Raw genomic sequence first — 23,125 nt, 5'->3', positions numbered from 1 at the left:
CTCCAATCTACGAACTCCCAGGTAAATCTTTGCAACAATGTGTACTCCTCTCTTGTGTCTGACCTGCCATGGACAGGAAAACCTTCTGTCATGAGGGACATACTGGCAGCAAAAAGATTGTGTGTCAAATGGGAGTCCATGTTGTAGTCTGAATTTAGCTTGTGGGGGAGGTGGTCACAGGAGGCAGGGTCACTTAATTGCTTAATATTATGATGCAAAAAGATTACCCAAACTAAAATTACCGTACATCTCATTTAGCAAGGCCGCAGTATAACCAGCAAGTCAGAAAAGGCCCTTTTATACCCAATTTGCATTTACAATTCTCATGTGCACAGCATTTTAAAATTGGCATATGAGCAGTAACTTTTTACGCAAAGAAAGTTTCTATCAGAGACTGCAAAGTCCCACAGCAATTCACAAATATAACGCCTAGAATAGCAGTCTACTTTGTTACCTATTGTTTATTTGAAAACCTCCTTTTCAATATTAGTTGCAAATATTTTACCAGATACCAGTTTTCACCTTGCCAGTCAAAGCAAATGTTTAACAAATGTGTTCTTCATTCTTGTCATTCAATTTTGATAATAGGACGTCAGGGGGAAAAAAAAAAAAAAAAAAAAAAAAAAAAAAAGTGTTTTACCACAGTTAAAAAAGGTAATACCCTTTTATTTTTATACCTTAAATGAAAAACAAAATAAAAACAGCAGATGGTCACAACAATTTAGTCATTTTCAAAACCACAAAACCGTAAGTACAAAAGCACCACACTAATTATTGCTATAGAAAATGCCATGGAAAATTTCATAAATGCACAGTAAAAAAAAAAACGAACAAAAATCACTATGCACAAGTTTTTTTTTTAGTTTTTAAAAGCAATAAGATATGTAAAACAGCCTCAAAAATACCCACTAACACTAAAATGTTTATTTTTTTTTTGCTTAAAACTTGCAGACAATGAGGAAAAATCATAATCAGCAAAGCATGAATATGAAGAAAATGTTCATGTACATTATATATGTAAAAGTTAAACTACACTTGTCCTAAAAAAATTAGCATTTACAAAATACTTGAGAAAAATAGTTTTTTTTTCTTAAAGTTCTTCAAGAGGTACGTAAAATCAACGAAAAATTTCCATGACCATTTCATTCGCTCTCGTCATCCACTGCTTCAGTTTTCTGTGCCTAGGAGATTATACAAAAATAAAAATAAAAGTCAGAATAGTTTGACCAATACTAATACAGACCCCAACCCTCATCTACTCAGCTAGTGGTTGTCTATAAATTGTTAGCCAAAAAAAATAATGAAGTTTTCTCTAGAAGAAAATATGGAATGTGTAAAAAGACCTGCTAGGGATACCTTTGTTCAATTTTCTCAAAATCTACAAACACAAGAAGCCTTACCTGAAAGCTTTTTATTATTTCCACACAGAATAAGCACCACACCACTAGCTTTCTATGCACTGCACACAAAAATATTGCTCTACCGTACCCTTAACCTTCACTGTTTCAATCTGCCCTTTTATTGACAGTGTGCTGGGCATGGCACCTCTGGATGTGGAAACATTAACAGTTGAGCGAGAGATGCGAATCTGTAATAACATTTTAGTCAATAAAAAAAGTATTATGAACATGCAATCAATGGTTGTACGACTGTAAAAAAAAAAACACCACCACTGATTCATTCTCTGTAAAGTACCTCATCAGCTCTATTTTCACCATTTTCAGAGGGAGCAGTACCTTCCTTTCCAGCTTCTTGTTTTTCTTCCTTCTTCCCTTTAGCACCTTTGTTACCCTTTGATCCTGGCTCCTTCTTTATAATAACGTGGGGAAATAAAAAAAATAAATAAAAAAAATATATATATAGAAATTGATGACAAAACTTTTAACACGCATCGCAAGACTGATTAAAAAAGGGGTGTGCCATAAAGTAAAGTCGCAGTAATTTAAAAAGCCATGTAATTTTTCAATGTGTTCTGTATAAATTACTCAGTTTTACCACTTAATGCCCGCCAATACGTCTTTTTACTGATCTGAGATAGAGAACAACATCCCCATACAAGTGACAATCCAGCAGCTGTCGGCTGTACACTATAGCTGACAACTTGATGCATCAGCCACGATCAGTGTTGTCACTGTCCATACCTGTTTAACCCCTTAGATGCTGCTGTCAATAGTGACTACACATTATAAATGGTCAAGAGTGTGGGGGCTTCCTATTTATCCCCATCAGCACCTGAGATCATGATGTTTGCCATAGCAATTCATGACCAATAGTGGCTTTAGAGTCTGCCAGCTGTAGTAACACTTTCAGACATGACACTTAGGTCGTAAAAATACATTTTTTCATTCCTGTTATCACTTTGCTTTAATTCCAGAAAAGCACCTGAAGGGTTAAGCTATCTGACAGCAGTTTTCAATATGTCAAGGGATGCTGTTTTTTTTTTTGTTTAAAAAAAAAGCATAATTTTCTTTTGGGGGGGGGGGGGGGGGGTGTTCAACATACAGGACCCCCAAGGTCACTCCAAACCCAATTTTAAATCTCCTAAAATGCTAACAATTAGACATTTTACAAATTTACGATTTAAAGCAGAAATGTTATTTATTAATGATTTGCTGTGGTATGACTATTTGGATTAAAGGGATATTCTTTCAAAGTGTGAAAATTGCAATTTTTAGTTGTCACGTTTCTGAATCTGCTCAAAGAATTGACATGCTGCGGAAATGAACCCGCAGCTTATCTGCTCCGGATTTTTCCGCATAATGTGCACAGCGTTTATTTTACATAGGCTAGAATGTTACTGTACAACGCAGGAGAATCTGCTGCGGATCTGCAACATGTGCATAGGGCCTTACTATATATATATATATATATATATATATATATATATATATATATATATACACACACACACACGCTGGTCAGATCTTAAAAATTTGGCCCCGTCAAGGGGTTAAGCCCTTGCCTGTCATTGAATGGAAACTCATTGTTTACTTCAGGAAATACAAATTTGCAAGGGTTATGCGATGACAAGAAAGCAATGAAGTAGTATAATGAGCTGGGATCATGTGTAACAGGCTTCGTACCCTCGTGTCCACGTAACTACAACAAATTTGTTCACTGGACAGGGCATGGCTTAGTAAAATTGTGTGGTGAGAGACCACACCCACTAGACAGGTCCTGGCCAGGAGCAAGTATATCTCATACATACCCTCAGGTCCCTGCTCAAAAACCAGGAAATTCCTGCAGTGCACAGAGTGTACGCTGGGGGGTGTTGAATTCATAATCTTAATCGATTTTGACTAGTCAATCCCTTTAAGCAAGACACTGATGGGATACAAATAGGGTGTTGTCTTACGTACCTGACCTAAACAGTGGCAGTTGCCCAACTGCTTGGAATACACAACTGTAGCAATTCCTAACATGTTACTTGTATTTAAAAAGGAACCCATCACCAGTTTTGTCACATAGCAGCCAAAAAAAATATCTTATTCAGCATTTGCATTCAGTCAAATGGGATTGGCTTTGGCTTTCTCCATTCCCCCCCCCCCCCAACCAGGGCTGTGGAGTCTGCAAGCCAAACCTGTGACTCCAAACTCCTCAATTTCCCTTACACTGACTCCCACATATATTGGTTATATTTAAGTGAAAAATTTATTGCAGTACAATGTGAACAGACATTTAATCACTTTTATGAAACAAGATATTTAGATAGAACATAATATATATTTATTGGACTACAACTTTAGAACACAAAACTAATAAACTGTAAATGTAATACACTATGTAATATCAAATATATATATATATATATATATATATATATATATACATACATACATACACACACACATTTTCACTATGTAATAAACTATGTAAGTGGCAAAAAACAGTTATCAACAAAAACATACTAAACATTTGTGCAGTGTATGAATTTGTTCTAAGGCTATGTGCACACGCTGCAGATTCTGCTGCGGTTTAGGCCCTGTGGAAACGCAGCAGTTCCGCTGACATGGTACAGTACCATGCTATCCAATGGCATTTTAAAACCGCTGTGCTCACGCTGCGGTTTTTCCCCACGCAGTTTACAAACCGCAGCAGGTCAATTGTTTGGGCGGATTCAGCAGCGGTTTCACACCTTCAACATAGTAGAGGTGTGAAACCGCAGGGCAAAACCGCAGGATAATCCGCAGGAAAAAAGCAGGTCACTTTTCCTGCGGATTAGCCCGCGGTTTTACCTGCGGATCCGTGCAAAAAAAACCCACAGCGTGTGCACAAAGCCTAAGAAATAGAATTGCTTCCATCAGATCCTCCTTCATAGATGACCTCACATCTGACCTAATAATGTTATGGCTAGAGAACAACGTCTCTACACTAACTTGGGTTGGAGGCAAAGCCGTAACCACATGGGCAACATCTCCCAACAATTTCCGAGTATAAAAGGAATTGCCTCAGGCAGTCAGTTTTGATGAACGGTTGAATTTTTCTATTTGAGAGCAAGTGAAACATTTCGCTGAAATATGGTCAATCTGCTTGCTATAGGAGACAGAGTGAAATCTTTTTCCTTGCGGCAACGCTTTGCCTTCTCCATTTCATCCAAATACTTGTCCAAGTAACACTCCTCATATGATGAGGATGAAGATATGGCAGCAGTAGAACTGTCAGGATCCCAAGTCCTCTTGCGCCTGGCAGGCCTCCTGTAGGCCACTCATCCTAACATCTACCTCAGTCAGAGCTTTTCCTTTAGTAAGCTGTTGATCATCAAGCAGTATACGATGACTTGGGTCGACATAAACAGCTGCCAGAAATTTTTTTATTCTCCAATAGCTGTGTCTCCACTTCATTGAAGCAGAAATGCCATCTGCGATTAAACCTCCTCTTTGGGACAGGCTAAATAGCAAGTTCTTCCACTCCCTTATGAAAATGGCAGGAGTTAAATCCTCAGCTTGTAATTTTTTTAGTCATGGTAAATAGGTGATTAAGCAATTCCTTCGATTCAGCCACCTGTGTCCATTTACCTTCATTTAGGGTTACCTGAGGGTTCGCCATATCTATAAGAAACTGTTTTAGTTCAAGCAATCGCTCAATCATTAAATAAGTGCTGCCCCACCGAGTGGCTCGATCGACAATTGCCCCATCTTCAAGATGGAATCAATTTCAGGGGTTCTGGCTGCAATAAACAATTTCCTCACTTTTTCCTCTTTCAGATTTCCAGCATGTCCCTCTTGCAGACTTATTGCCAGCTGCAGCGTGTGCACAACACAGCACATGTGATGAATATGAAAGTGTTTTGAAGCAGCTTCAACAAGATCACTTATTTCTACAGTATAGTTTTGCTGTTCTTCTGTTGCATTATCTGTTTGTTCCTCAGTTACATGAACAGTACTGTGACCTTCCATCTCAAACATACTGAATCCTAAATTTTCTTCTAGCTGTTGTTCATTACTCTCATTCATCAGTTTAACTGTACTTATATTGGTCTTTTGAGTGTATTTTTCAGATCTTCCTTTTGTTTAAGGGCTTCAATACTAATTTTCTAGCGAAACACCAACTTTGCAGGCCATTTCTCCATTAAAAGCTGGTCATGCAAATAATAATGGTACACAGTCCTTCACAACAAACTGTATGAACTGTCTTTTAAGCATATCTGCTGTCATTGTTACAGTAAGTTTGTCACTTACAAAGTACCTTGTTAATGATGTTTGAGATCTTTCCTCCTCCTTTGCCTGGCAGGAAGTGCTGGGCGCATGTTTCTTGGTGCTGCTATCTTTCTCAGTCACAGCTTTGAAAACTTCTGGGAGGAAGCTGTTATGAATGAGTCACCAAGGAGGAAAAAACAAAAAGCAAGCTAAGCCCAGAAAACCAGAGAGGTTGGTAACTAGCGGATTGCAGACCCCTGATCCTATCCACAACAACTAGCAGTAGCCGTGGAGCGTGCCTACGGTGGTCCTAGACGCCTCGTCACGGCCAGAGAATGAAAGCCTAAAGAAAGAAAGGTAAAATCTAAACTGCCCCAGAGGAGACCCCAAAGCAATAGACATCCCCCAACATGTATTGTCGGTGAAACAAGATGAAAACACAGACACTAGTAGAAAAATAGGCTGAGCAAACGATGGGGCCCTTACTAACTAGAAAGGAAAGAAAAGCTGCTGTCTGCAATCATGCAAAAAACCCTGCCAAAAAGAATGTCCAACACGTCTGATAGAAAAAGGCCCTGAAGTCACTAGACTTCAATTCCCTATATCAGCACTCAGGTATATTCTGAAGACAGAGCAAAAGAGATCAAATGATCAGAGACAAAATGGGGATTCAGCCCAGTCCCAGCCAGGGCTGGCTGAACACAAAAACTAAATAAACCAGACAAAAACTCATATGAACAATAGCAGAGAAAACTTAGCTTTAGGAAGACATTTTTCTGGCATAGGCTCAAGACTTCCGCTTCTAAAGCCGCTTGTTCGAGATGAGAAGATCTTAAGGGGGTTTAAAGGTGTCCCGCGGGATCTGGGTAAATTCCAACCTAAGCCCGGTGGATATTACCTTACGCACCCAGTCACTATTCGTAATCTGTGACCATGCCGGGAAGAAGGATGACAGTCTACCCCCCACGGGAACTGCTAGTCATTGATTTGGTCTCTTGATCTCTCGACGAGCGTGTGAACATATAGCCCATACCTCGTCTCCTTCTGTCTTCCCATCTGGGCCGATCTCTAACAGGCGAAGAGTTGCGACTTCTCCCCTGGCCAAATCTCCTTCTACCAAATGGACGACGGTAGGACGCTGACGAAAGGTTTGGGAATCTTTTCTTGTCGTCCCCCGCCTTCTCAAGCAGCTCGTCAAGGACAGTTCCAAACAAATATTCGCCCTCACATGGAATCGCACAGAGCTTTGCTCTGGACTGGATGTCTCCCTGCCAGCACTTAAGCCACAGGGCTCTGCGAGCTGCATTAGAGAGACCTGCTGCTCTGGCGGCCATTCTCACTGCATCCGCTGAGGCATCTGCTAGGAAGGCTGCTCCCTCCTGGATGGTCGGTAGGGCCCCAAGAATTGTCTGTCTTGATGTACCCTGTTTTAGTTGTGACTCCAACTGGTCCAACCAGACCATCATGGACCTGGCCGTGCACGTTGAAGCCACTGCTGGTCTTAAGGACCCGGCCGCCATCTCCCAGGTGTTTTTCAGGAAAGTATCAGCCTTCCTGTCTAGGGGATCTTTAAGGGATCCCATGTCCTCAAAGGGGAGCGAGGATTTTTTTGATGCCTTTGCAATGGCTGCGTCTAATTTGGGGGCTCTGTCCCAAGAACTTACTGTCAGATCGTCGAAGGGGTATCTTCGTTTGAGGGCTGGTGGTAGCGACCCTCTTTTGTCCGGTTTTTTCCACTCTCTGTGGATCAGATCCTGTATCTTTTGATTTAACGGAAAGACTCTCCGCTTCCTCTGTTCCAGCCCACAGAACATGACATCCTGCATGGACAAATGGGGCTTAGGCTCCTCTACCTCCATTGTCCCTCTGACTGCTTTGACCAGCTTGTCTACCCAGTCAAGAGGCAGACAAAATCGCCCCGAGTCCTCTTCTCCTGAGGACGAGGGAGATGAAGCCTGGGAGTCTCTGCTTTTTCTCCACTCTACCGAGGAATCAGACTCCGCCGGGACCTCGCCCTTTAGACTTTGCGGCTGGGACAAGGACTTTAGGGTTTCCCTCATTTCTGCCCTGACAATGTCCCTTAAACGCGCCGCTACTGCGGGCGACTCTTCTGCCACCGTCTGCTGAATACAGGGGGGGCACAATCTTTTGAGGCACGCGTCCGGTAATGGGCATGCACAGAGTGCGCATTCCCTATGTTTATTTTTACTTGTAGCTTTTTTTCCCCTAGAAAAAAAAAAAAAAAAAAAAAACACAGAAGGGGGGTCCCGTCACTGAGTGAACTTTCACGAAGATCACTTACCAGTGCCACACTCAAGTACCGGAGAACGAGGGGGATTTCTTTCGGTCGATGCTCCTGTCTGCCTGGAAGAGCTCTTACGAGTGGACTGGTCACTTCGTCCCGTATTACTGTCACGGGACACTTTCTTTTTCTGTTTGACCTGCCGAAGGTCATCCAGGGGCGGCAGTGATGTTTGCCGCTGCTGTCGCCCTTGCTTTTGCCGCTGCTGCTCTCGATCACTCTCCATTACCACTGCTGCATGTAGTAATGTGGCCAAGGCAAGGTACCCTGCCAGGGTCCCGCCTAAATACCCCTCCTCCGGTCAGCAGTATCCATGCCGCGCCCCTCCCCCCCCTTAACGAGGCTCCCTACCCCAGCTGGCGCCATCGGTGTTTCCGATGGGCGCCGCCATTTTGGAATCCTCGCGCATGCGCAGTGGTGCGCTGACCCGGAAGCGCATCCTCCGCCCGCCCCCTGACGTCACCGCTACCCCGGGAAACACCGGAAGTCACGTGGGACGCCCGGAAGCAGCGCCACCCGGTCGCAGCCCCCTGCACAGCGCTGCCGTCGTACCTGCGCTGCCGGAGCCGGGAACCCCCGGGGGGAAATATACTTACCGGCGGCGGCCTAATTCCGGAGACGGACATCCTCCGGACGCCGCTCCCTGCTGCACACGCCACCGCCGTGACACCCATCCTGGGCCACCGTGGCGTCCTCCAGGAGATCCGCACCAGGCCGAGGTAGGAGACCCCCTCGCTACCGGTATCGGCTGGCCGGCCTGGGATCCGGTTCTTCTGTAGGATCCCGTCCCCTCAGGAACAGGAAACCAACTGATGCGTGGGAGAGGTGCCGCCCTTTTTGTATCTGTAGGTTTCCTGTTCCTATAGGGCGGATCCCCTCTCTCGTGGTGCTGTCATGGGAGTCCGAATAAAATTTCAGACCTCCATTCTTTGTAGGTGGGAATCGACAGTATCAAATACATATTTTCCCCCACTGTATAATTTTAGATAGAGGAGCCTCACTGGTGCTGGAGTGCAGCACTGACTTCTCAGCCAAGACAAAGCCTAGATTCTCAGGATACATTCACACCATGGGCATAGCCAGGATCAAAACTGTGTGGAGGGCTGAGCCTCATACTGCACACCTCAGCTTCTGCTGAACCGCATACTGCACACCTCAGCTGCTGCAGAACCTCATACTGCACATTCCTACACTTGAAAATAAAGCCTTCACCTTAAGATGTGGTGAATGCAGTCTATTTGTTCCAACTATCAATTGATGCTGATGTGTTACTGAAGACGAGCAATGCCTGTCCTGGGCGTCCTTTTGGGCAGCTATGAGGTGTACCTGACTGGTGCTAAAAAAACAAAAACAAACAAGGAGTGTTAAGGTACTGTCACACTTAGCGATGTACCAGCGATCCAGACCAGCGATGATGACGCGGTCAGAATCGCTGGTACATCTTTAAGTGGTCGCTAGTGAGCTGCCACACAGGCAGATCTCACCAGCGTCATCGCAGGGGTCACTACTTACCTGTCAGACGAGGCGATCCCGACGTCCTCCCGCCCGCATCGTCACAGCAGGAAGCGGACGACGAGAAACGGTCCAGAACGTTCTCGCGCGATCAGCGATAACCAGCGGGGGAGCGGTCGGAGGTAAGTATCAGACATAGCGATATCGCTATAACGTCACAAAAACCAGTGACGTTATAGCGATATCGCTTAATGTGACAGGCCCTTTAGTCTGTGTACTACCCAGCTTTCATTCTTTTTGGTACTGACATGGACGGACAGACATGGCTACATGGATGGATAGAGCAAATTTCTAATCTGCTTTTGCTATTGAAAACAAATTCCTATGAAAAAATATTCAGCACATTCTGCATTGAACTACTGTACCCAATTTATTATATATTTTAGGAGTTGGTCCATTTTATACCGACTCCACAGCTCGCCCCCAACTCCGACTTTGCCCGCTGTTGGACAAAGCATACTGCAAAGGTGTGAGATGAGGATGACACAGGAAGCGTCCGCCACGTAAGGGACAGCGAGCAGCATCCGAGGGGGTGGAGAGGACAGAAGCCACAGCCATCGGACCAGATTAGCATACAGCGCTGGAGAAATCAATGTTTTTGGGGCTACACAGGAGTCAGGGAATTATATAAAAATTTAGGGAATGTAGCATAGACACTGAAGTAACATGATATTTTTAACCGCTGTGTTACAAAACTGGTGACAGATTCCCTTCAAGAAAATATCCATCAAGGTTAAGGTCATTAAATTATGGTACATTATAGTACTGAACAGTAAAAAACTAAGTTATAGAAAAAAGGTTTACCTTGGCTGCAGCTTTTTTTGGTTTTGCTTCAGGTTTAGGAGGGGCAGGTTTCTATAAGCAAGAAAACATTTTTGGTGAAATATACAACATTTAATCACAATAAAGAAAACAAGGGCGCATGTACTAAAACTCACAAATTTCACAGGAAGGACTCATCGTACAACTGTATTTGCAGGGGGGGGGGGGGGGACTGCGCTAAACCAATGTTATTCAGTGGGGCAGTGCAGATGACTTACTGATCAAATCTGCATGGGAAGATTTAGGGGAAAAAAAAAAAAAAAGCAGCATGCATTAGTTTTTTCCATTAAAGGGAACCTGTCACCTGTTTTGGCTGCTAAGATTAAGATTTAAGATGCAGCCACTGCCTTTCAGGGCTTATCTACAGCATTCTATAATGCTGTAGATAAGCCCCCAGTCCAACCTGAAAGATAAGAAAATTGAGTTTTATTATTTACACAAGATGGGAGGAGCCGGACCCGCGACACCCACTGGTCCGCGCCCCCCCCCCAGGCAAGTTTAATTAAACTTATTTCTCTTATGTTTCATGTCAGACCGAGGGGCTTATCTACAGTATTATAGAAAGCTATAGATAACTATTATCAAGGAGCCTTACAAAACTAAAAATATAGGATATAAAACTAAACCTTTATTAAAGTTTTGATAAAAGACACCACTACCACAGAAAGACAAATAACCGTGTCACCTACTAGACCCTGCATAAAGGGGTCCTGATATCAAAACTGCCTTGCAGCGGAGGTTGGCACCCTAAACACATACGAGATTGGCGCCCCCGCTCCACAACGGCTGTACCCTAAATCTCCTAGATAGCCCTGGATGAGTGCAGCAAACAAACAATCAATTCACTTAACCAGGAAAGAAGTATAGGGGTTGCCACAATGATAATTGTTAGGTAGGCAACAATAGAAAAAAGTGCAAAACCAGTGCAAATGACGAGACAATAAAGTGACATGTGCAAACAGATGAGTACCTAACTAACTGTTCCCTGAATCTGTAAACCTTCCTGTCAGCGGAGGTTGGCACCCTACTGGTCACCAGAATGGCGCCCCCGCTCCACGACGACTCACCCTGAATGAGCCCTGATATTGCTAATAACGTCACGTTAGGGTAAGGCAAAAAATTCTGGAAGGCATTATGATATAATGGATAATTAAGCAAAATATATACACTCACTGGCCACTTTATTAGGTACACCATGCTAGTAAGGGGTTGGACCCCCTTTTGCCTTCAGAACTGCCTCAATTCTTCGTGGCAGAGATTCAACAAGGTGCTGGAAGCATTCCTCAGAGATTTTGGACCATATTGACATGATGGCATCACACAGTTGGCGCAGATTTGTCGGCTGCACATCCCTGATGCGAATCTCCCGTTCCACCACATCCCAAAGATGCTCTATTGGATTGAGATCTGGTGACTGAGGAGGCCATTTGAGTACAGTAAACTCATTGTCATGTTCAAGAAACCAATCTGAGATGATTCGAGCTTTATGACATGGCGCATTATCCTGCTGAAAGTAGCCATCAGATGTTGGGTACATTGTGGTCATAAAGGGATGGACATGGTCAGCAACAATACTCAGGTAGGCTGTGGCGTTGCAACGATGCTCAATTAGTACCAAGGGGCCCAAAGAGTGCCCAGAAAAAATTCCCCACACCATGACACCACCACCACCAGCCTGAACCGTTGATACAAGGCAGGATGGATCCATGCTTTCATGTTGTTTACGCCAAATTCTGACCCTACCATCCGAATGTCGCAGCAGAAATCGAGACTCATCAGACCAGGCAACGTTTTTCCAATCTTCTACTGTCCAATTTCGATGAGCTTGTGCAAATTTTAGCCTCAGTTTCCTGTTCTTAGCTGAGAGGAGTGGTACCCAGTGTGGTCTTCTGCTGCTGTAGCCCATCTGCCTCAAAGTTCGACGCACTGTGCGTTCAGAGATGCTCTTCTGCCTACCTTGGTTGTAACGGGTGGCAATTTGAGTCACTGTTGCCTTTCTATCAGCTCGAACCAGTCTGCCCATTCTCCTCTGACCTCTGGCATCAACATGGCATTTCCGGCCACAGAACTGCCGCTCACTGGATTTTTTTTCTTTTTCGGACCATTCTCTGTAAACCCTAGAGATGGTTGTGCGTGAAAATCCCAGTAGATCAGCAGTTTCTGAAATTCTCAGACCAGCCCTTCTGGCACCAACAATCATGCCACGTTCAAAGGCACTCAAATCACCTTTCTTCCCCATACTGATGCTCGGTTTGAACTGCAGGAGATTGTCTTGACCATGTCTACATGCCTAAATGCACTGAGTTGCCGCCATGTGATTGGCTGATTAGAAATTAAGTCTTAACACACAGTTGGACAGGTGTACCTAATAAAGTGGCCAGTGAGTGTAGATAACAGTAAAAAAGGGGTACTCTTTTGATGCAGGATAGAAAAACCTCAATGCGTTTCTCCTAACAGGATCATCAGGAGGTAGATAGTTAGATATCTATTTACCTCCTGATGATCCTGTTAGAAACGTGTTGAGGTTTTTCTATCCTGCATCAAAAACTTGAGTACCCCCCCCTTTTTTTTTTTAACTGTTATCTATATATTTTGCTTAAGTATCCATTATGTCATAATGCCTTCCAGAATTTTTTGCCTTACCCTAACGTGAAGTTACTAGCAATATCAGGGCGAGTCGTCGTGGAGAGGGGGCGCCATTCCGCTGACCAGTAGGGTGCCAACCTCCACTGACAGGAAGGTTTACAGATTCAGGGAACAGTTAGTTAGGTACTCATCTGTTTGCACATGTCACTTTATTGTCTCGTCATTTGCACTGTTTTTGCACTTTTTTCTATTGTTGCATACCTAACAATTATCATCGTGGCAACCCCTATACTCTCCTTTCCTGGTTAAGTGAATGATTGTTTGCTGCACTTATCCAGGGCTATCTAGATTTAGGGTACAGCCGTCATGGAGCGGGGGCGCCAATCTCATGTGTTTAGGGTGCCAACCTCCGCTGCAAGGCAGTTTTGATATCAGGACCCCTTTATGCAGGGTCTAGCAGGGGACACTGTTATTTGTCTGTGTGGTAGTGGTGTCTTATCAGGACTTTAATAAAGGTTTAGTTTTATATCCTAAGTTTTGTAAGGCTCCTTGATAATACTATTGTTTTTTGACCTTACTGGTTATACATTTTTTCAAAAATAAAGCTATAAACCCTGAAAGGCAATGGCCGCATCTTATAGCGGCCAAAACAGGTGACAAGTTCACTTTAATCAGATGAGACTCACCTATTCAAGTCTATGGGTGCGTAAAATAAATAGGAAAAAAATTAATCAGAGCCAGTTATAGCATCTGATTTTTGTGGATACATTGCATTTCTGTAAGAGAGGAAACTGGTCTAGTAAACGATAAGAATAAGTGAAAAATACATTGTCCCATTTATCTGGCTGAAACTGATTTATTTTTTAATACATACTCTGGTATAAACCTACCCCTTGGCCAGATTCACACAGCTGTACTATAACTTGAGCCAGTTTTGTTTAACTGGACCAGACAAGTGCATGTAGGCATCAGGTTTTGCTGCGTTTTTGGTGACAAAACCCAAGCACTAAACTTTCACCATGTACAAAAGACAGATGTACCCTGACAAAAATGCGGAAAAAAAAACCCCAAAAAACAGCAAAAGGCAACTGTTTTTACATAAAACATGAGGATGGTCATTCCTTTGCACAATGCTTTTTCTTAAAGGGAATCTGTCACCCCTTTTTTGAGATATCATATAATATAATTCAATTGTGTGTCACATAAGGATTCTATTAGTACTTTTGCTTCCCCCTGACCCCGCACCTTTCATGCATAAATGCTTTTTTATATCGGTTCAAAATGTAAACTGCCGCTGTCCAGGGCTTATTTACCTGCTCCCCCCCCCCCCGTCTTGCTCTACGCATTTCTTCTCGTGTAGAGGAAGGCAGGGAGGGGAGCAGGTGAAAGCCCTGCCCATCGGACCGGACCGTGGCAGTTTACATATATCTGAACCGATATAAAAAAGGTATTTATGCATGAAAGGTGCAGGGTCAGGTGGAAGCAAAAGTACTAAGAGAATCCTTATGTGACACACAATTGAATGATATCATATGAGATCTCAAAAAAGGGGTGACAGATTCCCTTTAAGTAAAAGCCTGGAAAAATGCCATATTTACTATTGTTTGTTTTTCTATCACATATATATATAAAAAAAAAATATGTTGATATAAAAAGGCATGCAGTGTGAATACCTTGCTGCCCAGTATTAACTGACTACATGAAATTATATATTTATTTCCTTTCTAAAAGATAAATTTAGCCACAGTTAACGGCCAATTAATTGACACTATAAAAGGCAAACATCTGTAAGACAGTTTTGTGAAAAAGACATGCAGATGTATAGGCCTTGCACTGAAACCTTCAGTATAAAGGTTTTTTTCTGCCGAGGGCCATTTGGAATTTTATAATAGCGTTCGGGGGCCGTATAAAATTATTACTGATAAGCAAGTATACTCGTTGCTCGGGTGTCCTCTGAGTATTTTGGTGTGCTCGGAGATTTAGTTTGTCGATGCATTTGCAGCTGCTGGACAGCCTGAATACATGTGGGGATTCCTTAACAAACAGGCATTCCTCACATGTATTCAGGTTGTCCAGCAGCCATAAATCATGCAGCTGAGGTGACGAAAACAATCTCCGAGCACGCCAAAATACTCGGGAGGACACCCAAGCAACGGGCCTGAGGTACCGTGATTACCCTGCACACTGCAGCCCATCTCCCCAGTGCAGCCCCCGCTCATTATATACCCCTCCAAGTGCCCATTGCCCCCCCTGCCTCTATCTCTCTCCCCCTCCCTGGCTCACCTGTGGCTTGGTCCCTGCTGCTTCTTGCTTGTGTGAGCGCGTGGTCACGTGTTTCCGCTCATTAGGGGGCAAGAATATGGGCGGCACGCCTACGAGAGTGGAGTCCATATTCATGATGTTAATGAGCGGTACCACGTGACCGTGCTGACACAGAAAGAGCAGGACCATGGGAGCTGCAGCGCAGGCACGGCTGGAGGAGGTATGATTGGGGGGGGGGGGGGGGGGGAGAGAGATACAGCCCTGCTGAGCACAATACCGCCGCACCTCTTAAAGGGTCCATCTTGTGTCTGCGGGCGGCACAAGATGATATGGCGGGCCGTATACAAGCAGCTGGTACTGATAAATATAAAAGACCTCATCTAAATACTTACTGACGACAATCTTGCTGATCTTCTAGTTGGCTGGGGGAAAAAGGGAGAAAGAAGGGCAAGTGATTAAGATAGACTGTATAAGTGGATATAAAACAATAACTTTCCAGCATAATTGGTGATATGACTGTATAATACATCTTTTTTGAAGAGAACTGATGTACCAGTCATAAAAAGTCACATGCAAATCACACTGGAAGTGATATTGTGCCGAAGTATTTGGAAAAGGTCCATATGTACTCACACTCTCCCATTGCAATTGCTAATTTGTAGCACATCTGATCTCTGTTCAACCCTCCCCCCAAATAGAATCGTTATTGTGGGACATACACAGCCATATCACTTCTCCCAGATGATAAGAAAAAAAAAAAAAAAAAAAGCCATTGTGGATAAATGATATCAGCAGACCGAGGTTGAAGACATCTATTAGCTAAGTGGAGGTAAAGAAGCCTCACATACTTACCTCTTGCTTAGTTACTTTGCCAGCATCCTTGGCTTCAGCACCCTCTGGAGACTGCAACACAAGAAAGCCAAAAGAAGATTTTGAGCTGCTCCCCTTTAAACATACAAATAATTTGTAGGTCTGCAATCACTATAAGATTGAAGACTTCTGAACCCACACAGTGCGCACCATACACTGCCAAGAGTGTGCAAAGCAGTAATCAAAGCAAAAGGTGGCTACTTTGAAGAACCTAGAATGTAAGACATTTTCTGTTTCACACTTTTTTGTTAATTATATAATGCCACATGTGTTAATTCATAGTTTTGATGCCTTCAGAGTGAATCTACAATTTTCATAGTCATGAAAATTAAGAAAACTCTGAATGAGGTGTGTCCAAACGGTGCTAGAGGAGGGAGAAGGTGGCTTTAGAGGTGTATATTTAGACACTACATACAGATCTATAAGAAAAACTTTAGTTACAGGTTTCTAAGGTAGTTTTTGTGAACTTATATGTTTGGAACAAGCAGATAACGTGTGGCCGAGCACATCTAGCAACGACTGTAGATCTGCAGATGTATTCACCGATTTACTATACAATTTGTGCATTTTTTATATATTTGTAAACTATCGGGTAAATCTAAGATATATATAAATCATATTATCAAGTGGATAGGTGTTTACTTATTCCCCAGCAATAAGTTCCCACTCAATGCCTATGGGCCTGCCAAGGATGGGCAAGTGGCGTGCTCGTTGACCATGACCAAAGCAAATAGTTAAGCAGGCCTACTGCAGTGCCAAAACAACTAGGGGACCAAAGTCCTGTTTGAATGTTTAATGGGTGTCCCAGCTATAGGACCCCCACAATAACAAGTCTTTTCTATGCATAGATGTATTTAGTGGCATGAACTCTTCTCAAGAAAAGGGAAAAAATTTTTTTGCAGGGGTTAACTCATACTTTGGGGGAAGTGTGCCCCAACTCCAGTCTTCAAGAGCCACTGACTCATCATATTTTCAGGATTTCCTTTGTACTGCTCAAGGGATCTATCACTTGTACCACACTTAGAAAACCCTGAAAACCAGGGCTGAGGAGTTAGCACTTATTTTGGTGGAATTGGAGTAAGTATAGAGTGGAAAATCTTTTCATAAGAATTTGGAAAAGTTGTAAAGTGTCCTACAAGGGTCTGTTCTGTTCCTGATTTAAGGCTTTTAGTTGAAATGAGTATATGCATGCTCAGTACTGAGGTGGTGCTGTGGAGTCAAAAGTCAGGGAAATTAAGCAGTAATACTGAAAACATTTCAGAGTAGATAATCAGGACTGGCGTTGGGGGAACTTTGTTGTAGAGAAATGGAGTAAATGCATGATGGTGCCAATCTTTAGACCATGTGATCAATCTCAGAATGTGTCACAAGCCATGTGACACATTCAAACATATGCTTAAGACAACGCTCAAATTAATGAGCTGCCTGCACCTGTCCCACTGTATTATGAATTACAAGGATTAGAAACATGCCATGTGCTTCTGTAACTTTTCACTAGGCAATGTTAAAAGGGAAACGGTCACCAGTTGTCATATACCAACTAAAACAATCACCTTATTGAGCGCCTGTGCTGCACTCCATAAATGCTTAGGCAACCCCCGATTCCCTCTGTATATCCTTTTTAGGTTCTCACGTGCTGTAAGGAAATCGGGCAAGTTCAGTCTGTGGTTACATGTCTCTACATCCTTCCCCTCGACTGCTACTCGCCGTCCTTCTTTGAGGTGGATGACGCCTTGCCTCGTCCACAATGGCGGGCTAAGTCTTATGCCTGTGCACAGAAATTGCCCAGCAATGTGGATGATGCAAGGAATTTTCAGGCTATGTGCCCAAGTATGCAGAAAATTTCTGCTTCAAAACCGGACACCTTCCAAGAAAACGTGCGTTTTACTTCCACGCGTTTTCTGACTCAGAAAATAGCAAAAACGCAGACTTTTCCGCAAAATTAATGAGCATGCTGCGTTTGAGCGGAAAAAAACGCATCAATGTGCACAAAAAGTGCAGAATTCATTTAAAATGAATGGGATGCTTTTATGCGTTTTTGAAGCCTTTTGACCGGGACAAAGGCTTCAAAACCCTTAAAGCTTAAGTGGGCACACAGCCTCAACATCAAATAAAGTAGGACAGCAAGCACTAGCCAAAGGAGGGATGGAGAGGCCCGTAACCACACCCATTGGACCAGACTGACCCGATTTACACACAACACGAAGACTGTTTTTTTTGGGGGGGTATACAAGCATTTTTTGGAATGCAGCACAGGCGCTGAATAAAGTTCTTGTTTTATTTGCAATATGACAAGCCTGGCGACAGGTTCCCTTTAATTCAGCTAGGCATATAAGCCAAAAACAAATTTGCAGGGATACAACCATTTACTATTGTCATATTGTAAAAGCCAAGAACAGGTGCTAAAGTGGACATCCTATAGCACAGGGATGACAGCTGTTTGTAAGCATGTGCTGAAATGTTGTATGCCTTTAACAATGAAAAGAATATGGTGTACAACTAAATCACACACACAGCTAGCTGGAAAAGCCCAGAGCCTGGATGCTTTGTTTCCACTGACTAAAGAGTAAAAAGGAATATACCTGAAAGTGTACTTTTAATTGTGACTGCCAGTGGCTCTGCTTTTACGATACGTCAACGCAGGAGACGTAATGCTTTTTAGACTCAGAACTGGGTAGTAATTATTGTATTAAAACGATGATGTAAGAAATTTAACGGCAATATTAAACTGTCAGGAATTACAAACAATATCTTGTCAAAAACTCTGGAATTTTAAGCTAAATATTACTGGAATGGTAATTATAAAGGTGACAAGCTGACACAGAATCCAAGGCTTTATTGATGTACGATGGCAAAGAACGTCCTTGTCTCTCCGCCCTAAGTCCAGATGAGCTATGCACTGGGATACACCAAATTCATCAAGAGGGTTATACTGATAGATATTCTAAGTTCATTCTCCAGCCACAGACTTCTGCAAGAAATGAGCGAGTACATTTCTGTGAAGAATTTGCCAGCTGCGCTCGACCTTCACCCCTCTCCACCAAGTGCTACAGAAGATGTTGGCCAGGCTGGCAAAGATTGGCGCTAAAATGTCAAGAGCTGCAAGATGTTTGCACAATTACATGTCGTGCAAAAAGGTTGGATTATGTTTTATGTAAGAATTCTGGCAAAACCTGAAGTATTAGATGTGTGTGCCAATATGAGCCACAATATGGAAAAATCAGAAGCATCCCAAAAGGTGCATTGCGCTGGCCATAACACAATGATAAGTCCAAATTATAATATAGAACAAAATAAGATGATGGGGAGATAAAGAAAATTACTTTAAAATTTTACATTTTGGCACATAATTACAGACTATAATTTAAAATATTCCAATACATAAGTGTTGGCTTTCCGACTCAACTGTAACAAGTTGACAGACGTTACCGCCCGAGGGTCAGAGCCTGGTGAACAATAGAGGGCATTACATGCCTGCTCCAGCACACGTGCCAACTGTTCAGCACCAAATTGGCAGTTTTAAAGACCACGCCAAAAAAAAAAAAAGAAAAATGACCAGAACAATCCCAGAGAGAACGTTGCGGTCACTAGAACGGTTACATGCCATGTCCCTAGGACCAGCCCCGAGTCCACACACATCAAGCTATAGGAGAGTATATGAAAGAGTCGTCGCTCGAATTTTCTACAGGTCCCAAAAAACCTGACACGTCCCAAACCGCGAGGCCTAATTGTGCGACAACAGTAATGAGGGAGTATCGCGTGTCCGCTGGGGACGACCAGAGGATGCAGAGTGGCCTTCTAAAAACATGGGGCTGGTGCACATAACTCATGGGGGCACTGGTCTGTAAATAAGGTGGTCTCCTGATGGAGGTTTCACTACTATGCAGGAGAAAATAAAAATCTCATGTTAGGAATAGCCAGCTCCACACACACAAATAATGTTTTTTTTTTATTTATTGTACGCCCCCCGCCGTGCAGAATATAACGCCTATAGATTTTCTATCCCCCCGGCCGCAGATAGACGCATCTCCGTCCGCACACACGGTGCAGAGAACGCACGGCCATCGCCTCGGCGGCCATGACAGACACAACGTGCTCGGTGGCCGCCGCCGCCTCCTCCGTGCTTGCGGCAGTGTAGGAATGCGGGGCCCCGGCCCTGCGGTGACTCCAGCCATCTGAAAGATACAACATGGACGCCACTTCTCCACTCTTTCTAGGAGGCGCCAATAATAGAAAAATATGGAGGAGCGAACCCCTCCCCCACCACAGCGCCCCCCGGGGCCAGCAGGGCTATGAAGGAGAAGGCGCGGGCAAAGCGGCGGTGTGTGAGGAAACCGCGGCAAGAAGCGGGAACAGCGCGAAAGGGGATTACCGGCGAGAAAGGCCGGGGCCGCGCTACGTGCAGGCCGGGGGACACTCACCTTTCTCTTGGGCATTGTGAGCTAGGTGACGGTCTTGCCTGGACTTAGATGAGAGAACAGAGTCTGTGGAAGAAACGCAGCGACTGAAGCCTAACAACCGCTTTCCTCACAACTACAGGCTCCCCCTCTCCAATCCTGGTTCGTTCTGCATTGCAGCGTTCTCATTGGCGGAACCCAGTTTATAAATTCCACAAGACACGCCCACCCCCAGAGCAAACCACCTAAAGCCGGACCCTAGACGGGCGTGACCCGCCCTAATACGTCCCGGGTGATTTACTACTGCCCTGTGACTCCGCCTTTCTCCTTTCTACGGACCAATAAGCGCTTCGGGTTCGGCTTCAGCAGTTCAAATGAGAAGTTTCAGGGCGTGAACCAGCGGCTGCCAATCACAGTCCGTGGCGGGTTTTTTTTTTCCCCCCCTCTCAGCCGTTAGGAGCGTAGCGTGCGCTTGGCTCCTCCCTTCTGTGGAGTGCGCTATTTATTTTTGAATTGTGTGACGAGCGCTAATTCCTGAGGTAATAACCCGCCATTTTACAGCAGATGCGGAAACCACCACAATGTATCGTGTGTGAGCCCGGCCGTGTGTGGCAGAGGGGCCGTGTGTGAGCCCGGCCGTGTATGGCAGAGGGGCCGTGTGTTTGGTGTCATTACACTGTAGTGGGGCATGGGCGGCTGAGAGAAGCCCAAGAGGGGGATGTTTTCTCCTAGAAGCCCCCGACCTCCATAGTCGTTAGTGGGTTCACCACACTTCGCACGAGCGGTAACGCTGATACCCTGGAGATCGCGGGACACGCGGTACCGCTCCTGCTCGCCCCGCTTAGCTCTTTTCCCCTCACATTCTGTTGTCCAATACATTTACAGCCATAGCTAGTCAGGAGTGGGGATCGACAAGAAGGAGAAGCTGATCCTGCGATGCTATAACCTATTGTTATTTCTAGTCCGTGACGTATCCAGTTTAAACCTAGTAAAGTTTTGGAGAATTTATTGTCCACAGAATACTGATTGTTTATATACACGTTATGGGTGCTAACTTGTTGCTCATAGTGGTCTGCCTGCTTGGACCTGTGTCACTTGGCAGAGCATGTTATCCCCTTAGGCCTCTTTCACACTTCAGTTTTTTACAATCAGTCACAATCCGCCAGGTTTTGAAAAAAACGGATCCTCAATTTTCTTTTGAGGATCCGTTTTTTTCTCCATTGACTTTCATTAATGGCGGATTGTGACGGATTGCTGTCCGTTGAATCCATTGTTTTTGAGGATCCGCCAAAAGTTGCTCTCCGTCACCATCCTCAAAGATTTCAAAACGGAGCCCTCTCCCTCCCCTCCTTTTGATCCGTCAAAAAAAACGAATGGGTGGCATCCGTTGTCATCAGTTCTAAAACGGATCCAGCATCCGTCCTTTTGGCGGATTTTGACTGATGCAAAAAAACTGAAGTGTGAAAGAGGCCTTAGGGTATGTTTCCACATTCAGTATTTGCTGCTGATTGCATGCAGTGTACAGCTGCAGCGTCCAGATGTTACAGCATAGTGGAGGAGATTTAGTAAATCCCGTCTCCACTATGTGTTCAAAGACGCAGGCGGTAAACCTGCGTATACGCACATACGGCGCGTCTTTATAGACTGCAGCATGTCTATTTATCTTGTGGAGACGCTCAGTCTCCGCAAGATAAATATCAGTCTATGAATAGGATGATTCAGCATGGTTCACTATGGTACATGCGGAATCACCGCACGTACAAAAGCCGGCAGCGCTTTCGGTGGAGCTGCGTCCAAAGCGCTGCCAATACTGTCCTTGGAGACATACCCTTAGGGTACGTGCCTGTGATCAGGAATTGCTGTGGTTTTTATGCTGCTCACCTGCGGCGACAGACATGCGTCGCACCTTTCTAGACTGCAGCATTCCGAAGCAAACATGCGCTGCATCCAAAGCGCTGCTAGTTCAAGATCGTGGGCACCCCCCGCCTTAGGCTAGATTCACGCGTTGTTTTTGCAGCTGTTTTTATGCCTAGATTAAGCTGTTACAAAAAGCAGGTTTTGCTATTTTTTTTTTTTTGTTCTTTTTTTACTGCGTTTTTGTCAGGGTACATTTGTCTCTTGCATGCTGATTAAGTGTTGTATGCAAAAAAAAAAAAAAATCGATTCAACTTCATCAGGTTTTAGCACCAAAAATGCAGCAAAACCTGGTACTTGCGTTTTTTTGCGCTAATTGAAATGGGTGAAAACCGCTGAAAGAAATGGCATGCTGTATTTTGCAAAAACGCAGCTCTTTGACAAAACAGGAAAAAAAACTGTGCGTGAGATTTTAGAAATCACAGACTTTGCTGGTACTGTGAAACGCTGCTGAAAACTTGCATAAAAACCACTGGAAAAGCACAACGCGTGAACAGTGGCGGATTATAATGAGGTCAATTTGGGCAGTTGCCCCGGGCCCAGTGGGGTTAAGGGGCCCACAGCCCAGGCCAGTAAATTGCCCCATTATAATCCGCCACCGCGCAGGGCCGGATTATAGACAGGGCAGGCGGGGCTTCAGCCCCGGGGCCCCCACCACAAGAGCTTCTAAGGGGGCCCCCACCACATTCCTGCTGGCTGCTGCAATGGCACTCCATCTTCTCCCCACCTAAAAGTGAGTGACCGTGGGGGCGGCATTATGTGCTCTGCTACCAGCAGCATCTACAAGTAGCGTGAACGCTGATGCTGCTGGTAGCGTGCAAAGG

The 23,125-nt window shown here is 44.2% G+C and overlaps 1 protein-coding gene across 3 annotated transcripts; it reads right to left on the bottom strand.

The window, feature by feature from the left end:
• Nucleotides 1-645: 645 nt before the first annotated feature.
• Nucleotides 646-20,608, bottom strand: HMGN3 (high mobility group nucleosomal binding domain 3). 3 transcript variants are annotated; one of them, XM_073589698.1, is made up of 6 exons: nucleotides 20,412-20,591; nucleotides 15,973-16,023; nucleotides 15,513-15,542; nucleotides 10,255-10,305; nucleotides 1,696-1,809; nucleotides 646-1,181 (listed from the first exon to the last, which is right to left on the bottom strand). In XM_073589698.1, the coding sequence occupies exons 1-6, from the start codon at nucleotides 20,424-20,426 to the stop codon at nucleotides 1,143-1,145; spliced, it is 300 nt and encodes a 99-aa protein (XP_073445799.1). In that variant the 5' UTR covers nucleotides 20,427-20,591; the 3' UTR covers nucleotides 646-1,142. The 3 variants fall into 3 exon arrangements, with proteins under 3 accessions (XP_073445799.1, XP_073445800.1, XP_073445798.1); XM_073589699.1 differs by having other exon boundaries at nucleotides 1,737-1,809; nucleotides 20,412-20,579; XM_073589697.1 differs by lacking the exon at nucleotides 646-1,181 and adding an exon at nucleotides 1,188-1,588 and having other exon boundaries at nucleotides 20,412-20,608.
• Between the last annotated feature and the right edge of the window lie 2,517 nt (nucleotides 20,609-23,125).

The sequence above is a fragment of the Dendrobates tinctorius genome, unplaced genomic scaffold (genome assembly GCF_039654945.1).
Source record: "Dendrobates tinctorius isolate UK_male_01 unplaced genomic scaffold, ASM3965494v1 ptg000111l, whole genome shotgun sequence".
In the NCBI taxonomy this organism is placed as follows: domain Eukaryota; kingdom Metazoa; phylum Chordata; class Amphibia; order Anura; family Dendrobatidae; genus Dendrobates; species Dendrobates tinctorius.
This window is presented reverse-complemented; position numbering and strand designations above follow the sequence as displayed.